This window comes from Eurypyga helias, unplaced genomic scaffold (genome assembly GCF_000690775.1).
Source record: "Eurypyga helias isolate BGI_N326 unplaced genomic scaffold, ASM69077v1 scaffold22683, whole genome shotgun sequence".
NCBI lineage: Eukaryota > Metazoa > Chordata > Aves > Eurypygiformes > Eurypygidae > Eurypyga > Eurypyga helias.
In genome coordinates, this window is record NW_010242173.1 from 4,473 (window position 1) to 22,591 (window position 18,119).

Genomic DNA, 18,119 nt, shown 5'->3' on the forward strand with positions numbered 1-18,119 from the left:
CATGAGTATTTGATCCTGGTCAGTATTTTATTCTATCTTGCGAGTGGCAGAGGAAGAAAGGGAGGACATCTTGTCAGCCAAAAAAATCCACAGTAACAGAAGCAGGATATTCACTAGATGACACCAGCGACTGGTGCCCTCAGGTTGTCCAAGACTATGCTCTGAAGATGCTTTATGTAAGATGAGCAAGATGTCCAAAACAAGGCCAACTGTGGTGTAAGATGCAATTTACCCTTTAATCTCCTGCCTCAATTTCAGCCAGCCACAGAGGATGACTAGATTTCGGTATGAACCATTACCTAAATCATGTAGTTGGTATGCAGATATATGTCTTTCTTTAAAAATTTACTTAAAAACTGCTTGAGCTGCAGGTCATTATCAGTCTGATTTGGAGAGTGAAGGCAGTTCCAACAGTACAATAGAGACTTGTCTACAGGCAGGTAAACGAGAGTCTGCTAACAAAGGGGTAACGAAAGCTGCTGGCTGGGCTGCCAATGTTGCACACAAACTTTCATAGGATGAAGATGCTGTGGATGAGATCCAGGATGGGAAAACTGAGCCAACACCTGCTGCTGTTCTAATTTTTTTTTGTTTTGTTGTTTTATTCTCCTCTCACAAGAGGGGGTGGGTAGACTATACAGAGGAGGGCTGTACAAAACTGGGCACTAGGCAGGCATTTCTTCAGCAGGCAATCCAGGCTCTACCTGTCCTTGAGCTCTCTTGTCACCCGCTTGGTGATGCGTCCACACATGAGGCCGATGAGGAAGAGTACACAGATGCCGACTGTGATCACAGACAGTATGTAGTTCTTGGACGGAGAAGTCATAACTTGCATGGCAAGGTCAGAAAAGCCTTCTGCTGGGGCAACCTGGAGGTGAGAAGGGAATAAATGAGACAAGCTGCACTTTCTGTGTGACCCTCATTTACCAGGATTAGTCTCTGGTACTGCTATCGCTTCCTGTCATTATCAGACTTGGCCTGAACCAAAAACAAGCAGGCCTGCAACAATCCAGCTGAAGGAACTCCGTTACAACGCTGTCTGCTGAGCAGCAAAGTTCTGCTGACCCCATTTCATTGCCCCAGACGTTCTCTACAGGAGACCAAGCCTTGTGTGCATAAAAGACAGTTTAATTCTGCACTGTGGAGGATGCATCCCAGACACAGAGACAATAAACATACACAAGCTCAAAAAAGGAGACCCAATTTCAATTTTTCTGGACCGAGCTCAAAATGCTAAACTTCAGAGACAAGAACCGCATTACAGTTGAAGCTTTTAATAAATAGGTTGCAACAGGAAGACCCAATGCAGAAGAAGGAGGTAGTTTACCAAAATCCTCGTCATACTCACCTTGGCGGCATAGCTCCACATTTCGATACGATCGTTAAGGCGTTTTTTGCACTCCGGCTGCAACCTCACACGCTTATCTTCCAGAGCTTCCATCAGGCATGACATTTCTGTAACGTGCAGAAGATGGTGTTACAAGGCAGAAAGTGGCTTCAACATGTTACAGAAAAGCAGCAGGAAAGGGATGCTTCAATTCTATCCAAGGCTGACGCTTACACAGCTTTCTGAACAGACCAGCCAGCCCAACAGACCGTATACAAAGCCCTGTTGTAGAAGCTAGCAATTTCACTAAGATTCATGATTAATACTGCATTTTGAGGCACAAAGAAGTTCAACTACCAAGAAGAAATTACAGTATGTATCTAAGACACCATCCAGGTGATTTTATAAAGTCTTATAAATTTGCACCTTCCACGAGCTGTGCTCTGAACTCCGTGACACCACCCTTTAGAGACAACTTAGATCAAATTCAGCTCAGGAGAAAACACAGGTTATCTCCGTAGGCGTGTTAGGAGTTGATTTTGATCAACAAAATGTTTTGGAAAGGTTTAGCTTCCTGAGCTTTCACGAAGTCCTGTGCAAAGGAAACGGGACTGCGAAGTTTGGGGTGCCTGCAGGGTGCCTTGGCTAATTCATCAGCTTTTATATGCTCATACGAGACACAGACACGAAATTTTGTATTTTATATGTATCCTGCCTTACTTGAATCATCCCTAATTGGATGCCTTCTGCTTTGCCGTGAAGAGTTATTTTGTTCATAGCAAACAGGCTGCAAACTTTAAACTAACTCCAGACTTTTTAAAGACAATTGTCAGTTCAAACACTCGGAGGCAGATCCACCTCCAAGCTACAGGCTTCTGCACCTTCAGCATCAGAATGTACATCAGAAGAACTGCCACAAAGCAGGAATTAATAAAGGATATCCAGAATCTCAAAAAGGCATTCAGTAACCAGCACAGAAGATAATGATCAGGAAAATACTTGGCTGCTATTTTTAATGTCACAAACTCAGAAAGACAGGAAAGTTCAGCAGTTTTTTCCCCACTAGCTTTCCTCCAACAGCCGTACACATCATCCAGCTAGCTAATGTCATAGCAGCAACAGGAAGAGCTTGACCTCAAATGGGAAAATAATGGGGTTGGAAATATTTAAATAATGTTTAAAGTGGTCTGAACCTGAAGAACTCAGTCTTAGGGGACTTGGAACAGCTGATCAAATCTCAAAGCCTTTAGCTGCTACATGAACTTGGAAAATGCAGTAAAAATACCTGCCCTCTGTAATACTGGAAAAGAAGAATCTGGTATGTTTAAGCAGAGAAGAAAAAAGAGAACCAAAGGACTTCAGTTTAATTTCTGTCTGTCAAAAATAACGAAACAAAGAAGCCAACCGTGGACAAAGACTGACGTAAAGAACGAAGGACCAAGGGGATTAGCTAAGAATTAGAATCTCGCAAAACCAAATTGATTTGCTTCTGTACGAGAAGCAGCTTAGTTCCAGGGAAGCTTTTGATGCAGTCTGATATCACACTGTCATAAGTAAGCTCAGGAGCTGTATCCTGTGTGCAACTGCTACAGGGTGGGAGATAAACCTGACTGAAAAATGAGTCCATGAGCGCTAAGAGCTGCCTTCAACAGGATTTAACTGAGGAGGGATTTTACAAAAGGGTTATGGATCTGGTATCACACCCCATTATCAGTAATCCTATGAATAAGGGAATATAAAACACACTCATTACATTTACAGATAAGGCTGCAAAGATATTGTATCAGGATTAATGAACTGGTCCCACCTTGGACACAAGGAAGGACTTCTTGATAGCCATCTTCTTGTGGCATCTACCACCTCTGCAGCCATCCCCCTCATTACCTGCAAAGGGCTGGCAGGAAGACCTGGTTCCTAAGATCAGCTGCATTCTCCTACCAGCTTGAAGGCTCTCAGGACTGAGATGTTGTAAGAGTAAAGCATGAGCACTTACGGCGTCCTCTCCCGGGTGGAATAGCAGCACAGTGGTGTTTGATGTCTAGGGCACAGGCTGTGTGGAGCACTGGGTCAACAAATATATCTGCTTTGCTTTCTTTCAGCATGTTGAGCACTTCCTGGGGAGGGAGGGAAATTACATGTCAAAAAAAGGAGATAACAGAAAGCTCATGTTGCTCAACATTTCTGAAAGGTGCATCATCATCTTAAACCCAGGATCATGAGAAAAAACATCACTGTCCCAGGATGAGGTTATACAAATGCTGGTTTAGGCTAGATTAAATGTCCTGGTTTGTAAGGGCTACCATACTTATGGTCATTAAAATACCTATATTAATCCAAAATACCAAGTCAATATGCCAGGGTTACTTCAGTTAGAACTGAAATAAGGTGCCATAGCCATGGGGACAACTTATACAGCCCCCCATCACAGCCAGCACCCTAGGCCATACCCAGGACTCAGGAAGCCTGCAATGGAGACAGCAACAGAACACAGATTAGCAACAAGAAACTTCGGCAAACATAATCGAGAAAGAATTGAAGCCTGGAATTGCAAGGGAGGCATGGTCGGCACAATTTTCACTGGCAAATTGAAATTTAATTGAATCGCTGCGGGCCAGAACTGAGGTGTGTAAGGAAACCTGAAGAGCTCTGCCTTCGTATTAGCTAAAACATGACCTGGGCAATGATCTGGAAAAATGACCAACTTCTGCAGGGACAGGATGCCTTTTGGAGGACATTCCATTTATTTCCTTTACCTTCTTGCACATTTCAGTTTTTATTTTCAGCAGATTCACTTTCAGACATTCTTCCACCTGCCCAGTCTGCTCCTGAGCTGCTGCTTCTTCCGCACATAAGCTGGAAATCTGTTTTGAAAAAGGGATTTTAACATAAGTAGTTCACAACAGTTATTATGCCTTTTAGCACATTTATATCTCAACACATTAATTCATCACAGGGTGCAGCTAAGGAGCACATGATGAGATAACTTTCCCCTCCTAGAAACCCCAGGACCAAATGCAGCCTGGCTCAAGCAATACGCATACCCTTTGAAACCCAACAGCAAGGAGTCAGTATTACTGTACTGAAGAGGAAAGCAGGGAGGAAAACCATGGAAAATAATGTTAAGATATGAAATAAGCAGTATTTCGTATCAAAATACATGGCAGATTCGGTTATCAAAAGCAAAAGTGCAAAATCTGACTGTATTCCAGTTCAGGTTGACAAGACCAGAGAACTAGCACACATTTTTACAGCAGGAAAGCAGTATTTTCCCTGCAGTTGTGAGTACTGAGATGAGATCCCAGATGAAAAAAATACACTTAGTATTCACACTGCACAGGAAATTGCGATTCTTGCAAACTGGACAAAAGCCACAAGCAGAGACCCTGACTAGCCAGAAGCAGTTCAAAGGGGGGTCTTTTGTTTTAATTATCAGGATAGTCCATGCTTTAAGAAACAAAATCTCTTTCACGAAGGGAGTTTTCATCCTGAAACAGTAGTTGCTGAGCTACTTCTCCTACCTCTTCAGAGCAATGCATCTGAAGTTGGGGATCCAGCCGATAATCAAGAGCCGATTCCTGGATTATTACTCGAATTTGGTCCTCACAGTCTGGAGAGAGACGCTATTAAGCGGAGAAAGTCATTAACCCACTCAATGACCTTTATTTTCATAAATCAATCACCTCGCATCTTAACCCGTGTGTTCTGTAACACTTGTTACGGGAGCGCGGAAGGTTGTTTACGCACAGCCCGTACGTAGGCTGAACACACCGCGCGCGCCGGTTCGCCCTGCTGTTCAGTGGCTGTTGTTTGGCACAACCCTGCGGGGTGTCTCGTTTGCATGCACCAGCTCCACTCACCAGGTCTGCGTATTTCAGCTTCAGGCATGAGATGACCTGTCCTTCCAACTCTGTATCATCCTTGGCCCTGTTCAGGATATTTTGGCAGAATTTCGGTATGTCTGCTTTGCACGCCTTCCTGAGCACTGGATTTAAGCGGTAATCTAACGGGGGAAGACAAGAGAACTTCATTACAGCCCACATCTCTTCAGATTAGAGAACGTAACACTCAGGTATTTGACAGAAATTTCCTGGAGGACACTGTGCCACCAATAAACAACTTTTTTTTTGGCGGGGGAAAAAAAAAAAGAGTATTTTTCAGCAACAGAATTTCAACTTGTGAGGTAGGAGCTTCTGGAGTAAAGTGGATCCGATAATGCATGCTGACCCTCAGGAGCTCAACAACTACTGAAAGGTGTCCCTGCCCATGGCAGGGGAGTTGGAACTAGATGATCTTTAAGGTCCCTTCCAACCCAAACCATTCTGTGATTCTATGAACAACGTCGGTGTGCGCAGCGACACCCATGAAGGAGAGTAAAGCAAAGCAAATAGCCTTTCAGCCGTGCAGACCACTCAGCAGCTCAGGTAATTAAGGTTGTTCCAGAAGAGGATACCTGTGTTCTGTGTAATCTGGCGCTTGGTAATCATTTGTTTGCATTTAGGATCCATCACTTCGCTGTTCTTGTTTTGTTTCAAACATTGCAGCATATTTTTTGAGTCTGCCTCTGGACAAAACCGCTACAAGAAAAACCAAAAGAAACCCAAACTTCATCACTAAGCACTTGAACAAAACCCTGCAACTATGGGAGAGAGTAACGACCTGCCCAACCCAGAGATATACAGACACACCCCCAGCCCCAACACGTCCAGTGAAACAGAAGAGTGCTACTCTAAATTCTGGGCATGAATCTCTCTCCTTCGGGAGTGAGCACTAAGCTGTCCAGTCTCAACTGACTTCTGGGCACCAGCTTGCGTTGGCAGCATCAAAAGCAATTTGCCTTCACTTCCTATTCTTAAATTACAGCACACTCTGCAGGAAATCCCCACCAAATTAGGCAAATTAGGTCTCATATCCAACTACTTGCACCCCCCTTTATTTCAGAAACTAAAAAGGGAATTTTATTCTTAAGTTACAGCACACTCTGCAGGAAACCCCCACCAAATTAGGTCTCATATCCAACTACTTGCACCCCCCTTTATTTCAGAAACTAAAAAGGGAATTTTTTTAATCTACACACATACTGCTATTCTGCATAAACACTGGCTGGACAAAGCAACAGGTAGAGACCTCATTAGTAACACTGAGGACAAGGTAAGACCAAGAATGCAGATAACAGCTCACTGATACTAACTTGCCCATTCCCACACTGAATTAGACAGTCAAAAGTGACACACCTTACCCCAAATGCAGACCAAAGTACTAATTTCCTTTGTTAGAAACTAATTCTGTGGGTGTAAGACAAAGCTTTGTGGGAAGCTCAAAACTGATAGAGCTCTAACATCCCAACCTCACCCTCTGAAATCAGCACATTACCATTACCTTGATCATCTGCTTGCAGACTCTCATGAGCGTGTAGTCCAGTTCTGGATCCATCATCTCTGTCTCCTGTAGTTTAAACACCTTCTGGTGGCACCGAGTACTCAACTGCTTCTTGATTTCTTTCAGGCATTCAATAATCTATAACAGATCATTACAACCATAACACTGTTGATAAGATTCTGTCATATGCTGCTCAAAATGCAGAGCTATGGTGGTCTCCCAATGACTATCTTCACCTGATTTGTGTAGTTAAGTTCCATAGATTTTATTTAAGAAAGACATTATCAATGCTGATTTCCAGGTCTTGCGTTAAGCTCATCTTTTCTCATGAGGGTTTAATGAGATGAAGACAGTCACCCTGAACTTACTCCAAAACCCCAAACCTCATCTTGCAGACATCACACCTGAGAAATCTTTAGCAACATTTGCAGTAACCAGCTGCTGACAGCTTAAAACTAGCACTGACTGCAGAGTGAACGCCTCACAGCACTGCGTTCACCCATACTAATGCTTGTGAACCAGTTGAAAGAAAAAATTACATCCCAGTACGCTAATGGAAGATTTCTTTGGTATTAAAATGAAAATCTAATGTTGCGCTCACATGGGCAAAAGTGCTCTTCAAAAGGTTTCTGACATGAAAATATAAATTAAATTGTAAATTATTAATAAAAGCCATTACCTGAGCATTGCCATAGGGCACGTTTTGGCAATAATTCTTGATGTCACTTTTACAAGCCTCATACAGTTCTGGTTCAAGCCTGATATCCTCAGTCTGCAGGATGAAATACAGTATCAACATTTAAACAGGACTCTAAAGATTATTTTACTTTGATAACCTATTAACTAGAGACCCCTACTCACACAAAGCAAGCCCCTCTCACAACAGGCAGTCAAGTTTCTTTGAATTTAAGGGTCTCGGGTATGAGAAGCAGTGTTAGTGGGATATCAACTTTAGAAATCCATGCAGCAGATCAGTTGGCTTTTTACACTGAAGAAATAATTTGGTTTAAACCAAATTAGAGCTGGCAAGTTGTTTCCACTGCTCCTCATTGAAGGGCATCAACACAGATGTCCAAGACAGCTAAGATTTTTTCATGCGAAGGCTAAAGCACATATTAATAGCCACCCAACTATTGAGCAATCTGGAGGACATGAACAAAGTTTCTGCTTTAACGATGCCCAGCATTTGAATACTTCCATACAAAGGCAAGAGTGCTGCATCTTCTGGTATGAGCCTACTTAAGGTGAAGCTTTAGCACTCAAACACCATCAACTGGACAAAGACCTTAGAGTTTATTGCTGCAAGCACTGCAGCAGGAAGCTGAGAGGCAGCCTTGCCTACCAGAACAAATACTACTCTTATTTATGCACTGAGCAACTGAGAGCAGCTGGGGCTGAGTTGCTTCATCTGTGCTTGTTTCCTCAGTCTGTCAAATAAAGCTTGCATTCTCTCCTAGAGGACTTCGAGGACATCTGCATGTGTAGCACATCACTATCTTAACACTAAAAATAATCACTTCTAGCTGAAATTCTAATGACCACTTAGCTTGCCTTAGCCTTCATGAGACTATATTTAAGGCATTAGACAATCATTACTCTCACCATGAAGGGCAATTGAGCCTCGTGTTGTAAGACAAATGGAAAAATTAAGTTAGATACATCTTACAAATGAGCTTCCTTTTTTTCCAGGATGGACAAACCAGTTAATTCAAGGACCTCGCTAGAAGAGCGGGCAGATCAAGAGTTTCATGCATGTTTACCATCTCTAGCTCCTCAACACGCAGCTGTTTGCGGCACTTCAGAGACACCCTGTGCTCCTTGGCATCCTGCAAAGTATCATTGCGCACAGTTGTGCTCAGACAGATCACTACATCCACCCTGCGGAAAAGAAATCAGCTTTTTACTCATGTACCTTTCACTTAGACCAGCCAAGATTGGTGTTGGATCACCACAGCAGAGAAACCGATGCCAGGAATCCAAACAACAGAAAGCCCTTGTGCATCTGTGCTTACTTGTAGCCCGGGTACAGCTCTAGGTAGAGTGGATCGTAATTAAAACCTAGATCAGATGCTCTTTAATTGGAGTCTAGATCAGCAGACTAGAATTCCAAATCCCAGCAAAGCCCTGCCCAGCAAGGCCCCTGCTCTTCATCACGTGAGCAGTTCAGGAAAGCCTTACTTCACCTTCAGCTACTGTCGAGATTAACACCTACACGGCACTGCGAACAATCCTTCTGCATTATGGGAAGGGCGTTTATATCATAAAACACAAATAGTCTGTGTAATTTCACCTTACGTCATCACAGCAGGCTGTTAAAAACCCCTTATCCTGAGAGAAACAAACCCGCTACAAGTGAGACACTTTCCTTTCCCAGGTCAGCAACTGGAATGGCAGTAGCTTGCATCTTAGAAGGTGATGAATCTAGCAAGGATATAAAACCTCCCAGGACATGCAGTCCACTCACTGTAATCATTATTTTTCTTGCTCTGAAAATAGCTAAAGAGGATAGGCTTGTATGCAAGAAACAAACCCACTACAACAAGTGAGACACTTTCCCAGGTCAGCAACTGGAATGGCAGTAGCTTGCATCTTAGAAGGTGATGAATCTAGCAAGGATATAAAACCTCCCGGGACACGCAGTCCACTCACTGAAATCATTATTTTTCTTGCTCTGAAAATAGCTAAAGAGGATAGGCTTGTATGCAAGAGAAGTAACTGTAAAGGAGCAGGCAGTGCCGGCACCTTAAGCATCTGCAGAGCGCAGTCACTAAGCGAAAACGCACAAACCAACCAGCCTTTAAAGGAAGTAGTGTTTTCTGTCCTATCCTGAAATATCCTGTGACTTTATGACATATTTACAAAATCAGATTGCTGTTTGGTCAGGCGCTACGTACTTCTTTTTGATGTTGGGGCAAAGTTTCAGCACATCCTCCTTGCAAGCCATTTTAAACTTGTACGAGAACCGAAAATCTTTCATTTGAACCTGCAAGAGATAAATGAGGAAAAACCACAACTTTGGTCACCTGGAGGGAAAAAAAAAAAATCCAAAAGTAGTGCCCAAAAGATCATACAACCAACAAATGGTTTTGTCCACAACAATGTGGAAGCCAGGGGGACGCTGCACTGCTGAAGAAGCTGGGACCCCACCTACCATACGCCAGGAAGGAAGAAGGGCCTGAAAATAAATCAACCCCAGACGTGACCATTTACAACAGGCATGCAAGTACAACTGCCTGAATTCACAAGAGCACTCTAAATACAGCGGGAAATCAATCTGAAAGAAGGAGGGGCTTCATAATTAGCTAATTCTGTCAACACCCTCAGCGAACAGAACAGGCTTCCATTGATAGCAGAGAAAAGCACAGCTTACCAGCTGGAAATGAGTAACTCCGATTGCACATTTTTCATTCATTTCCTTCTGGTGTTTGTTCTGTATTAGACACTCCATCAGGTCTCCAGAATCAATCTGGTTATCTGCAACCTCCTGAAGAAGAGATGAAAGGCTTACAAATGAGCTACTCTTACAAGTCATGATTTTATGCTCCTTTAGCCCACTGCGACGGGGAAATAGTGGAACTTGCAGCGCCTCTCTTTACTGTGAGCTTGCACTCCCCATTAACTGACCACCCGAGAGCTGCGTCACGTATTTATAGGTCTAGTTCAGAAAGAATCATCTCGGGCACACGCACACTTCAGGCCCCGGAGAACACGCTGCCGAGACTGGGTGCTTGCATGAAGTATCACAGCTAGGTGCCTTCACTGCTATTTAACTGCTCGAGCCCAGAGGAAGGCAGGAAGTTATTTCAGCAATGCTGAGCAGCTGCAGAGCACAGAGAGGCTGCTTGCGGGCAAGGGAAGGAAAAAGCTTCGGTTTTAACCCAACGTAAAGAGTGATTTTTCCAATTACAGGGCAATTTTCATCTTCCAACACTAGCTTTTATGCTAAGGCTCCGCGACAGCTGAAGTACTAGACGGAACTAAGAATTCTTGGTTTAAGGCGGGTTTTTAAAGACTTTTGTAACTGCTTACACCTGATTCTACTTTTGAAATGTAGCAAGTACATCAAGAACTAAAACTAAAAACCTCTAATCTTACCCTCACAGTATTTTTTCCCCAAAGATATTCACTGCTTAACAGAGTACTCACATGACAGAACGTCTGGATAATGGGCTCACACGCTCTCATCAGCAAGGCTTCAATTTGAATGTCCTGCAGAAAACATGCAGTATTTCATTTTCACAGTGAAGGGACAAGGAAAAAAGCTCCAAAAAACATACTGTGATAACCAGTTAAACTCAATCCAGCTTACAGGGTTTTGAAAGAGGCAAGCCCGACAGCTTTGCCCTTCAGTTCTGGAAATGGCAGGGTTCACTCTTGCCAACAATGTGGCAAATGCAAGATAAGCCTTCCAGCTTAAGGGAAGAGCCCGGACTCCACTGAAACTCACTGCTTGGATATTTCAGCCAACCTTCTCTGAACTGGATGCTACAGCACTAGAAATCAATCACCTTACACCCAGGCAGGAGTTAAAGATTAACAACAGTTCTGAAAAAACCCATTTCTAAATGCTGGAAGGAAGCTGTCCCTAGGGCACAACGTAAATTTTAAGAGAGATGGGGAACAGTTTGCAGCAAGATAGTCAAATATGCAGCTTCATAAGTAAAGCTGCTGCATTCACTGAAAACCTCTAATGATGCACCTGGCAGTTACTTCTTGCAAAATTTTTCAGACAGGGTGTGGGAAGTTGCAATGTGGTACTCGAAACTACTTGAAAACAAGACTGAAAAAATGAAGCTCCATAACATAGCTTGACTTGTGCTAAAGGTAACTGGGTTACCCATGCAAGAAACCTTAGCTTCAGTACCATAACCGATTTTACACAGGAGAAATGTCATCACCAGCCTGAAATCCTGAACTGTTGTTCAATTCTCTTCAAGAAACCCACACAAAAACTTATGTTTTACAGGCTAGAATAGAAGGTCTCTGCTTGATCCCAGAGAATTGCATTTCTGCAGCTACTCTAATCTCATTTCTTTTCACCACTACCAAAATGACTTGCTCAACTATTCCCCTTATCCCAGCCTGAAAACCACTCACCTCGGACTCCAGCTCAGTGAGGTTTCCCACTATGTCCCTGCAATCAGACACCAAGTCATCAAGATGGTCCTGAAGGCACTCCAGCTCCTACAAAACCAGACATTTTAGTGTGATCCAAGAACCCAATCTGAAAATTTGGGCTTGAATTACTGTAACACATGTGAAATTGTCCTCCTCCTTGTCAAGTCCTAAATCTAGTTTAATGCCTCTCCTTTACTGGCACTCCCAGAACACATATACCGAAGCACAGAATGGTTTGGGTTGGAAGGGGCTTTAAAGCCCATCCAGTTCCACCCCCCCTGCCATGGGCAGGGACACCTTCCACTAGACCAGGGTGCTCCAAGCCTCATTCAGCCTGGCCTTGGACACTTCCTGGGACGGGGCATCCACAGCTTCTCTGGGCAACCTGTGCCAGTGCCTCACCACTCTCTCCAGGAAGAACTTCTTCCTGATATCCAGTCTAAATCTACCCTATGTAGTTGTGATTGAGAATGTTGGTTTAGAACGTTTCCGCTTGTTCTGAAAAGCTGCATGATGTGCTTTCACTTCTGGAACATCACATTTAATTTGCCCTTTCCATAACCTTAAAGCGAGGTTAATTACCCAACCCATGATGGGCACTTCAAAAAGACAATGCTACATGCTCTGCTGCAGCTGCTGTAGCCTGGCTCCTCCTCTACAGCTATGCCAGGGCACAGCAACTGAACATGAAAGTATTTGTTGAAACTTTGTTAAGTAGCAGCAGATGTTAGTTCAGTTCTGTATAAACACAGGAAGCATGTCAGTATTTGCCAAATGGAAATGGGATAAAGTTTATGTGGGAAATGTCAAGCTTGTAATAGAGTATTACAAATAGAGTCAGGGTGGGGTTGCTTCATTGAAGTTCTTCTCATTACCAATCCCCTCCCCCCTTCTCATTCTGCTACACATCTGAACCTACTGAAGCCACACAGCTTTGCAAAAGCAGCAGTTTTACAGTCTACAGTACCTGCCCTGTCTCTGTTTTTTCGCTGCACCACTTCCCCAAGTCAATCATGCACTTGTCCTGGAGGGCTGGGTCCAGCTTCACGTCCATGGCACGCTGGTGGAGGATCCTCTGGACCTCTGCTCTGCACTCTCGTGATAGCTGTGAAGAGGGTGCAGAGCATTTAGCATACGGGGTCTCTAAATCCATACAATGCAAATAAGATGCTGTCAGGTGAAGTAATGACCACGAATGCCATCGGCAATCCCAGAAAGAACAAGTCCTGTACGAGTTGGCTGGGGCCCCCCCCAGAGCGATCCAGGATCTATGAGTTTGAAGGAAGGCTCATTTCATGCCACTAAAATAAATTTTGTCCTCTTAAACCCTCACTTTGCTTTTGAACTGAGATGTCAGAGCAGGTCACCAGATTATCTGCTGCACTGCCCCCTTCATTCAAAGCTAGAGAGCTGCTGGAGAAGTCAGTCAAAAGAGCTCGAGGCCTTGATACTGAATGGCAAGCCCAGAATGAGGCAAGACAGTCCAGCTGTAAGTACTTCTCAGCAACCCCCACTGCAGCACATCAGAGCCAGCATTTGCCAAGACTGAGGAAGAAACAAACTGCAGAAAATCAAGGGATACTGGCATGGTGCTTGTCAGATCTCAAATGCACTGGCTGAAGATTGCAACTTCATGCATTTAAGAACCCAAACCACTGGAAGCTACCTAGCGTTGTGTGGGTAGCACTGGAGAACAGTACAGATCTAACCTCTGGTAAGTTTGCTTTCAAAAGCTAAATTTCAAAATGACAGCTGCTCCCTTAGCCTACTTTCCACAAGAAAAATACATTTTAAAGCCTTTTCTCTCTCTCTGATAGATTATTTGCAGGCTGGCTATTGATTTCTTTGGTCAGCAACAATATAAAATGGAACTAAAACGTCTCAACTCAGCAGACGAAGAAACTGCATTAAAAAATTATTCCTAGAAGAGAGATGCTTTCAATCTGTACTTGACCTCTGCCACAAAAGACCTTTTAAATCAAGCTGCAGAAATTAATTTTCAAGCCAGGTCATTGGGTAAACCCACCAAACTCCTCGGGGCTGGGCACACTACAGTGCCGGAAGAAAGGGAACCCAGTACCCAGCTCCTCTCATGGGCTGCCTGGATAAAGGCACGAGAGGGCAGCAAACCTGAAGAGTCACTCCAAACCAGACAGATGCGATTATGGTGGATCTCCAGATTGCAGGGCAGCACATCAGATCCCTACTGCCTTCTTTAAAGACAGGCATAAGCACATTTACCAGTACAGCATGCTCCAAAGAACTGAAAGTATGCTTTATATCAACAGAAAGATTTTAATGGGGTATAATCTGAAGCCATGCTCAAGTCAAAACTCAATTAGAAACAGCCTAGGAAAGCTAGGCTTGGAACTCCTTTGCACATAAAACCAATTTTGCAGCTATGCACAAGGAATCACATTCCTCTCTGGAAAGACACGGGGGAGGACTTGCACTGTGTCTCGACAGATACACAATAAGTTGCTGTCAGCACGCTGTTCCCCCTGCGGGCAGCTGTCACATCTTGATGTGGCTATTTTGCCTTACCAGAACATCATCATACCTCAAGGCATGCTCGAGGAGGAGCTGGGCATCCAAAGCAGTGCAAATACCCCCTACGGCAAATGCTTTTAAGTAGCTTTTGCAAGTTCTTGCAGTTTTAGCACAGCGCATCCAAGTTCCAAACAGACATACAACCCTTCTATCAGAGACTAACGAGCTGTAGTTGCACCGTAGCACTTACCCTCCTTCCTTGCTCCTCTGTGCGGTACGCATGCCTGTACAAGCAGGAGAAAACAGCCCCTGGAGGCATCAGCTCACTGGTCTCATTCCAGCCATGGGTATGGCAGAGACGGGAGGCATCTCCCTGACACTTGCGATACAGGACTGTATCCAATCTGCAAAGAGGAAAAAGTTATCACTAGCACTTTATTCAAACCTTTAACTTTTTTATATTCTGAAATGCTTTTGAGGCAGAAAAATCTACTTCAGGTTTCATACACCACCACATCCTTTAGCAGCGGTGTCTAATCAAAATCCCTGTTACTCAATTTGGAATCGACTACCTAATGTTGCAAAAATACACTAAGATCTTTAATTACAGATTAAACCCTCAGCGTTTCTCAAAGTATCTCCCATTCTCTTCTGCAGCATGCCAGCCAAATGCTGACACAAGGAAAGAAATCATCTCCTTGATGTCCTAAAGCAGCAGAGAGGCAGGTACATACCATGTTTTGCTTGTATAATGCCTTACGTGTGCTTTGTACTGCTGCCACTCTGAAATGCCGGTTTCGTAAAAGTCTGAGTTAGCTGAATTACGTCTGCTCTGGGTTTGAGCTAACTGAAGACTCAGCATCCCCTGCTTTTGCATACAAGAAAGCTGCAAGTGCAGATCTCTGCAGGTGACACCTAATTACGTTACAGCTAAGCGAGATATCGCCAACTTTCCAAAATGGAAAACTTCAGATTTCTACGACACTTTAGAAAGCAAACGTCAAGTGACAGCAGCAGATACAATTATAGACAACGATAAAAGTAGTGAGAAAATAATTTCTACTCCATGCATCTGTGCTTGGCACACAGTTAACAGAACAGTTTTAAAAAGGTAGTTTTAGGAAACAGTGGTTGAACGAGAAAGATGAGCTAACGTTGCCAACCCTGCAACTTGAGTTAGAATTATCTTTACTCCCAGCAAAATGCAAATACTCAGTCTTAGTTCTTCCAATCACTTAAGTCGGTCTCAAGCAATGAATTACCTACTGGAAACATGGCACCAGCAGGAGAATGAAAGGAAACAAGGAGAGGAGGAAAAAAATGAGAGCATTCTCATCTACCTACAGAGACAGTTATCTAGATGCCTAAACAAACAGCCTCAAAGCCCTAAACTCTCCGGTCCATGAAGCCCATGTGTTTTAAAAGGAGAGGTTCACAGAGCACGTCGGCCCTTCACTGCTGGCAATGCTGCCCATAGCTAGGGCTATGAATTGGGTTTTCTTCATGTCCGGTTTGAATACCCTTCGCAGCAACCAAAGCCCATGGCTTCTTGCCTCACACACCTCGTGCTCACAGAGAACAATTATTCCATTTCTTGAAGTAACCCCATTTGATGTACTCTACTACTTCACCTCTCAATCTTCTCCAGAAGAAGAGCCAAGCACTGTTTCTTCCCTCACTGGTCATGTTTATCACATTTACACTCTCCTCATCTTAACACACACAGACGCTCTGTATATTTTTAACACAAGGCACTGCCATCTTTGGATCAGAAAGCTGGAAAAGCAGTGTTCCAAAGGGAATTACATCTGCTCTACAAGCTGTAATCCCACATACAGAATTTGAAAAGAGGCAGAAATGGAAGCAGGGAGCCTCTCACAGTGTCTCTTTGTTATACTTGGGAGCTTGGTTTTCTTAACTTCGATACTGTAGCACTCAGAGCAGATAAAACTGGCTGCCACGTGCACAGAAAGTGACCTTCAGCTTCAAAATGGCCAGAAAGATTTCTTTTAATTAAAGACACATTGAATTTTAGAGTTCAAACTTGGGACACTTTTTAGGGCTGCATCGTTTCTAAGCGAGTACCTGATTTAAGGGGGCATCACACTTACTTCTTCTAAGTTGCCTTGGCTTCTGCTGTTCTAGACAGGCATTAGTGCCCTACAGACCTGGCACACTTAAAAACTCTTCTGAACAAGGATAAGCTTTATTGTTTTACAAGAAACTGCTAATGGATAGAAACACTAAATACAAGCATCAAGTCAGGACAAGTCTTGTTTTACAGTGCTCACTTCCAATCACGAGATATGAAATACTGGAGCTCCAGGAGCCTATGCTCACAGTCCTCTACCATCTTCTCAGTATACAAGTGCTCCATCAGGCAAGACAGAATCCTGCAAACAGAAGCAAAAAGTTAGGCAACAGACTGATATAATCGTGCTGAGCTTCCTTGTGATGGTGTTGCCAAATCAGTCTTTCCAATGAATCATAGATAAGGTGTTCAAATGCAATAAAGATCTTTCTCTTCCTTCATAAAGATTACATCCAAAACAACTGTATACTGCATCTGCACTCTCTCCATTTCCATTGTTTTAGTTATCTCAGCAAATCTAATATATGACAAAATCCTAAGGAATATTTTATTTAAAAACTGGCTCAGAAGACATATATATATATCAGATCTAGAGAAAAAGATGCCATTTCTCTCTACAGTATGGATTTGCTTAACTGGCCTTTTAAGGCTTTTTACTTGTCTTTGTGATATTGCTGAAGACTTACATAGTAAGGGAAATTAGCACTTCAGGTGTTACAAATTTAATCAAGCACCAGAGAGAGCTGTCTCCTTCACCAGTGCTAAACCAGCCCTGTTATAAAAACACTAGCCTGCTTATATGGCGCGAACGAAGACAGAGCTCGGTTCACACCTGCAACCCTGTATGAACATTTGGAGCCCATCATTCCAGGACAGGTTTTAGTACCTGTGCGAGCCAGCCACACAACCTTCATGGATGCCCAACAAACAAAATCATTTGTAACCCAGAGCCACCTACATCGGGTCTCCAGAGCGTATGTGCTTGCAGGCAGTCTGAATCACCGACTCGCAGGCCTCGTTCAGCGCCCGGTCAATGCGGTAATCTGCACCGGGGTCCGTTTCTTGAATCAGTGTTTGAAGCTGGAAGAAAGAAATTGTGGATAGGAAAATTAATTATAATCAAAATGAGGGCACTTACAGCTTCTCAGTGTGGCAATTCCACAGCAATGACCCTGCTGCTAGGTACGACACCTCTGCTCTGCAGTTGCTTATTTCAAGCGCTTGCAGTACCAACTCAGTTACCAGACACGGGAGTCCAGTGCTGCTGAGCCCTCATTATCATTAGGAAGCAGCCCAGGAACACTGCAGGAGACTGGTCACACAGTGAAGGTCAACTGTATGCTGGGACCACTTACACACCGATTTACAAAGTGGCACTGGTGAAGTCTGAATGTTGTATTTTTGATCCGTCCCCATCCCATAAGGCTAACAACACCCAACACGCAGATTTGTCACACTTCTATGAAGGTTATCTACAGTTCTGAACTGAAACCCAAATCCGTGTTTAAAGACCAGTTGCCTAACTACAAACAACGCTTAAAAATGTTTTTGAATTGCCTGGAGAGGACACAGAAGTTTCACTGAAATACAGGATAAAATGTGGCCCATGAAATATCATTTCCTCAAGTATGGCTGCTCCAGGGTAGCCACAATTTGGTCTATATTAAACAATCTTTAATATAGAAAAGATAGATCTATATAATTATTAAATATTAC

At 43.5% G+C, this 18,119-nt stretch overlaps 1 protein-coding gene across 1 annotated transcript in view; it reads right to left on the reverse strand.

Moving 5' to 3' along the window:
• Positions 1–599: 599 nt before the first annotated feature.
• GLG1 (golgi glycoprotein 1) overlaps positions 600–18,119 on the reverse strand; it is a gene marked incomplete at its 5' end in the record, with an annotated part of 41,024 nt that continues 23,504 nt past the window's right edge. Inside the window, 18 exons of the mRNA XM_010149002.1 lie at positions 600–868; positions 1,349–1,455; positions 3,321–3,441; positions 4,081–4,188; positions 4,846–4,947; positions 5,185–5,327; positions 5,778–5,901; positions 6,704–6,841; positions 7,383–7,475; positions 8,464–8,581; positions 9,598–9,686; positions 10,074–10,187; positions 10,850–10,912; positions 11,801–11,887; positions 12,789–12,926; positions 14,562–14,715; positions 16,603–16,704; positions 17,362–17,483. Of these exons, the coding sequence (XP_010147304.1) occupies positions 701–868; positions 1,349–1,455; positions 3,321–3,441; positions 4,081–4,188; positions 4,846–4,947; positions 5,185–5,327; positions 5,778–5,901; positions 6,704–6,841; positions 7,383–7,475; positions 8,464–8,581; positions 9,598–9,686; positions 10,074–10,187; positions 10,850–10,912; positions 11,801–11,887; positions 12,789–12,926; positions 14,562–14,715; positions 16,603–16,704; positions 17,362–17,483 (2,091 nt within the window). The remainder of the gene's footprint in view (positions 869–1,348; positions 1,456–3,320; positions 3,442–4,080; positions 4,189–4,845; positions 4,948–5,184; positions 5,328–5,777; positions 5,902–6,703; positions 6,842–7,382; positions 7,476–8,463; positions 8,582–9,597; positions 9,687–10,073; positions 10,188–10,849; positions 10,913–11,800; positions 11,888–12,788; positions 12,927–14,561; positions 14,716–16,602; positions 16,705–17,361; positions 17,484–18,119) is intronic.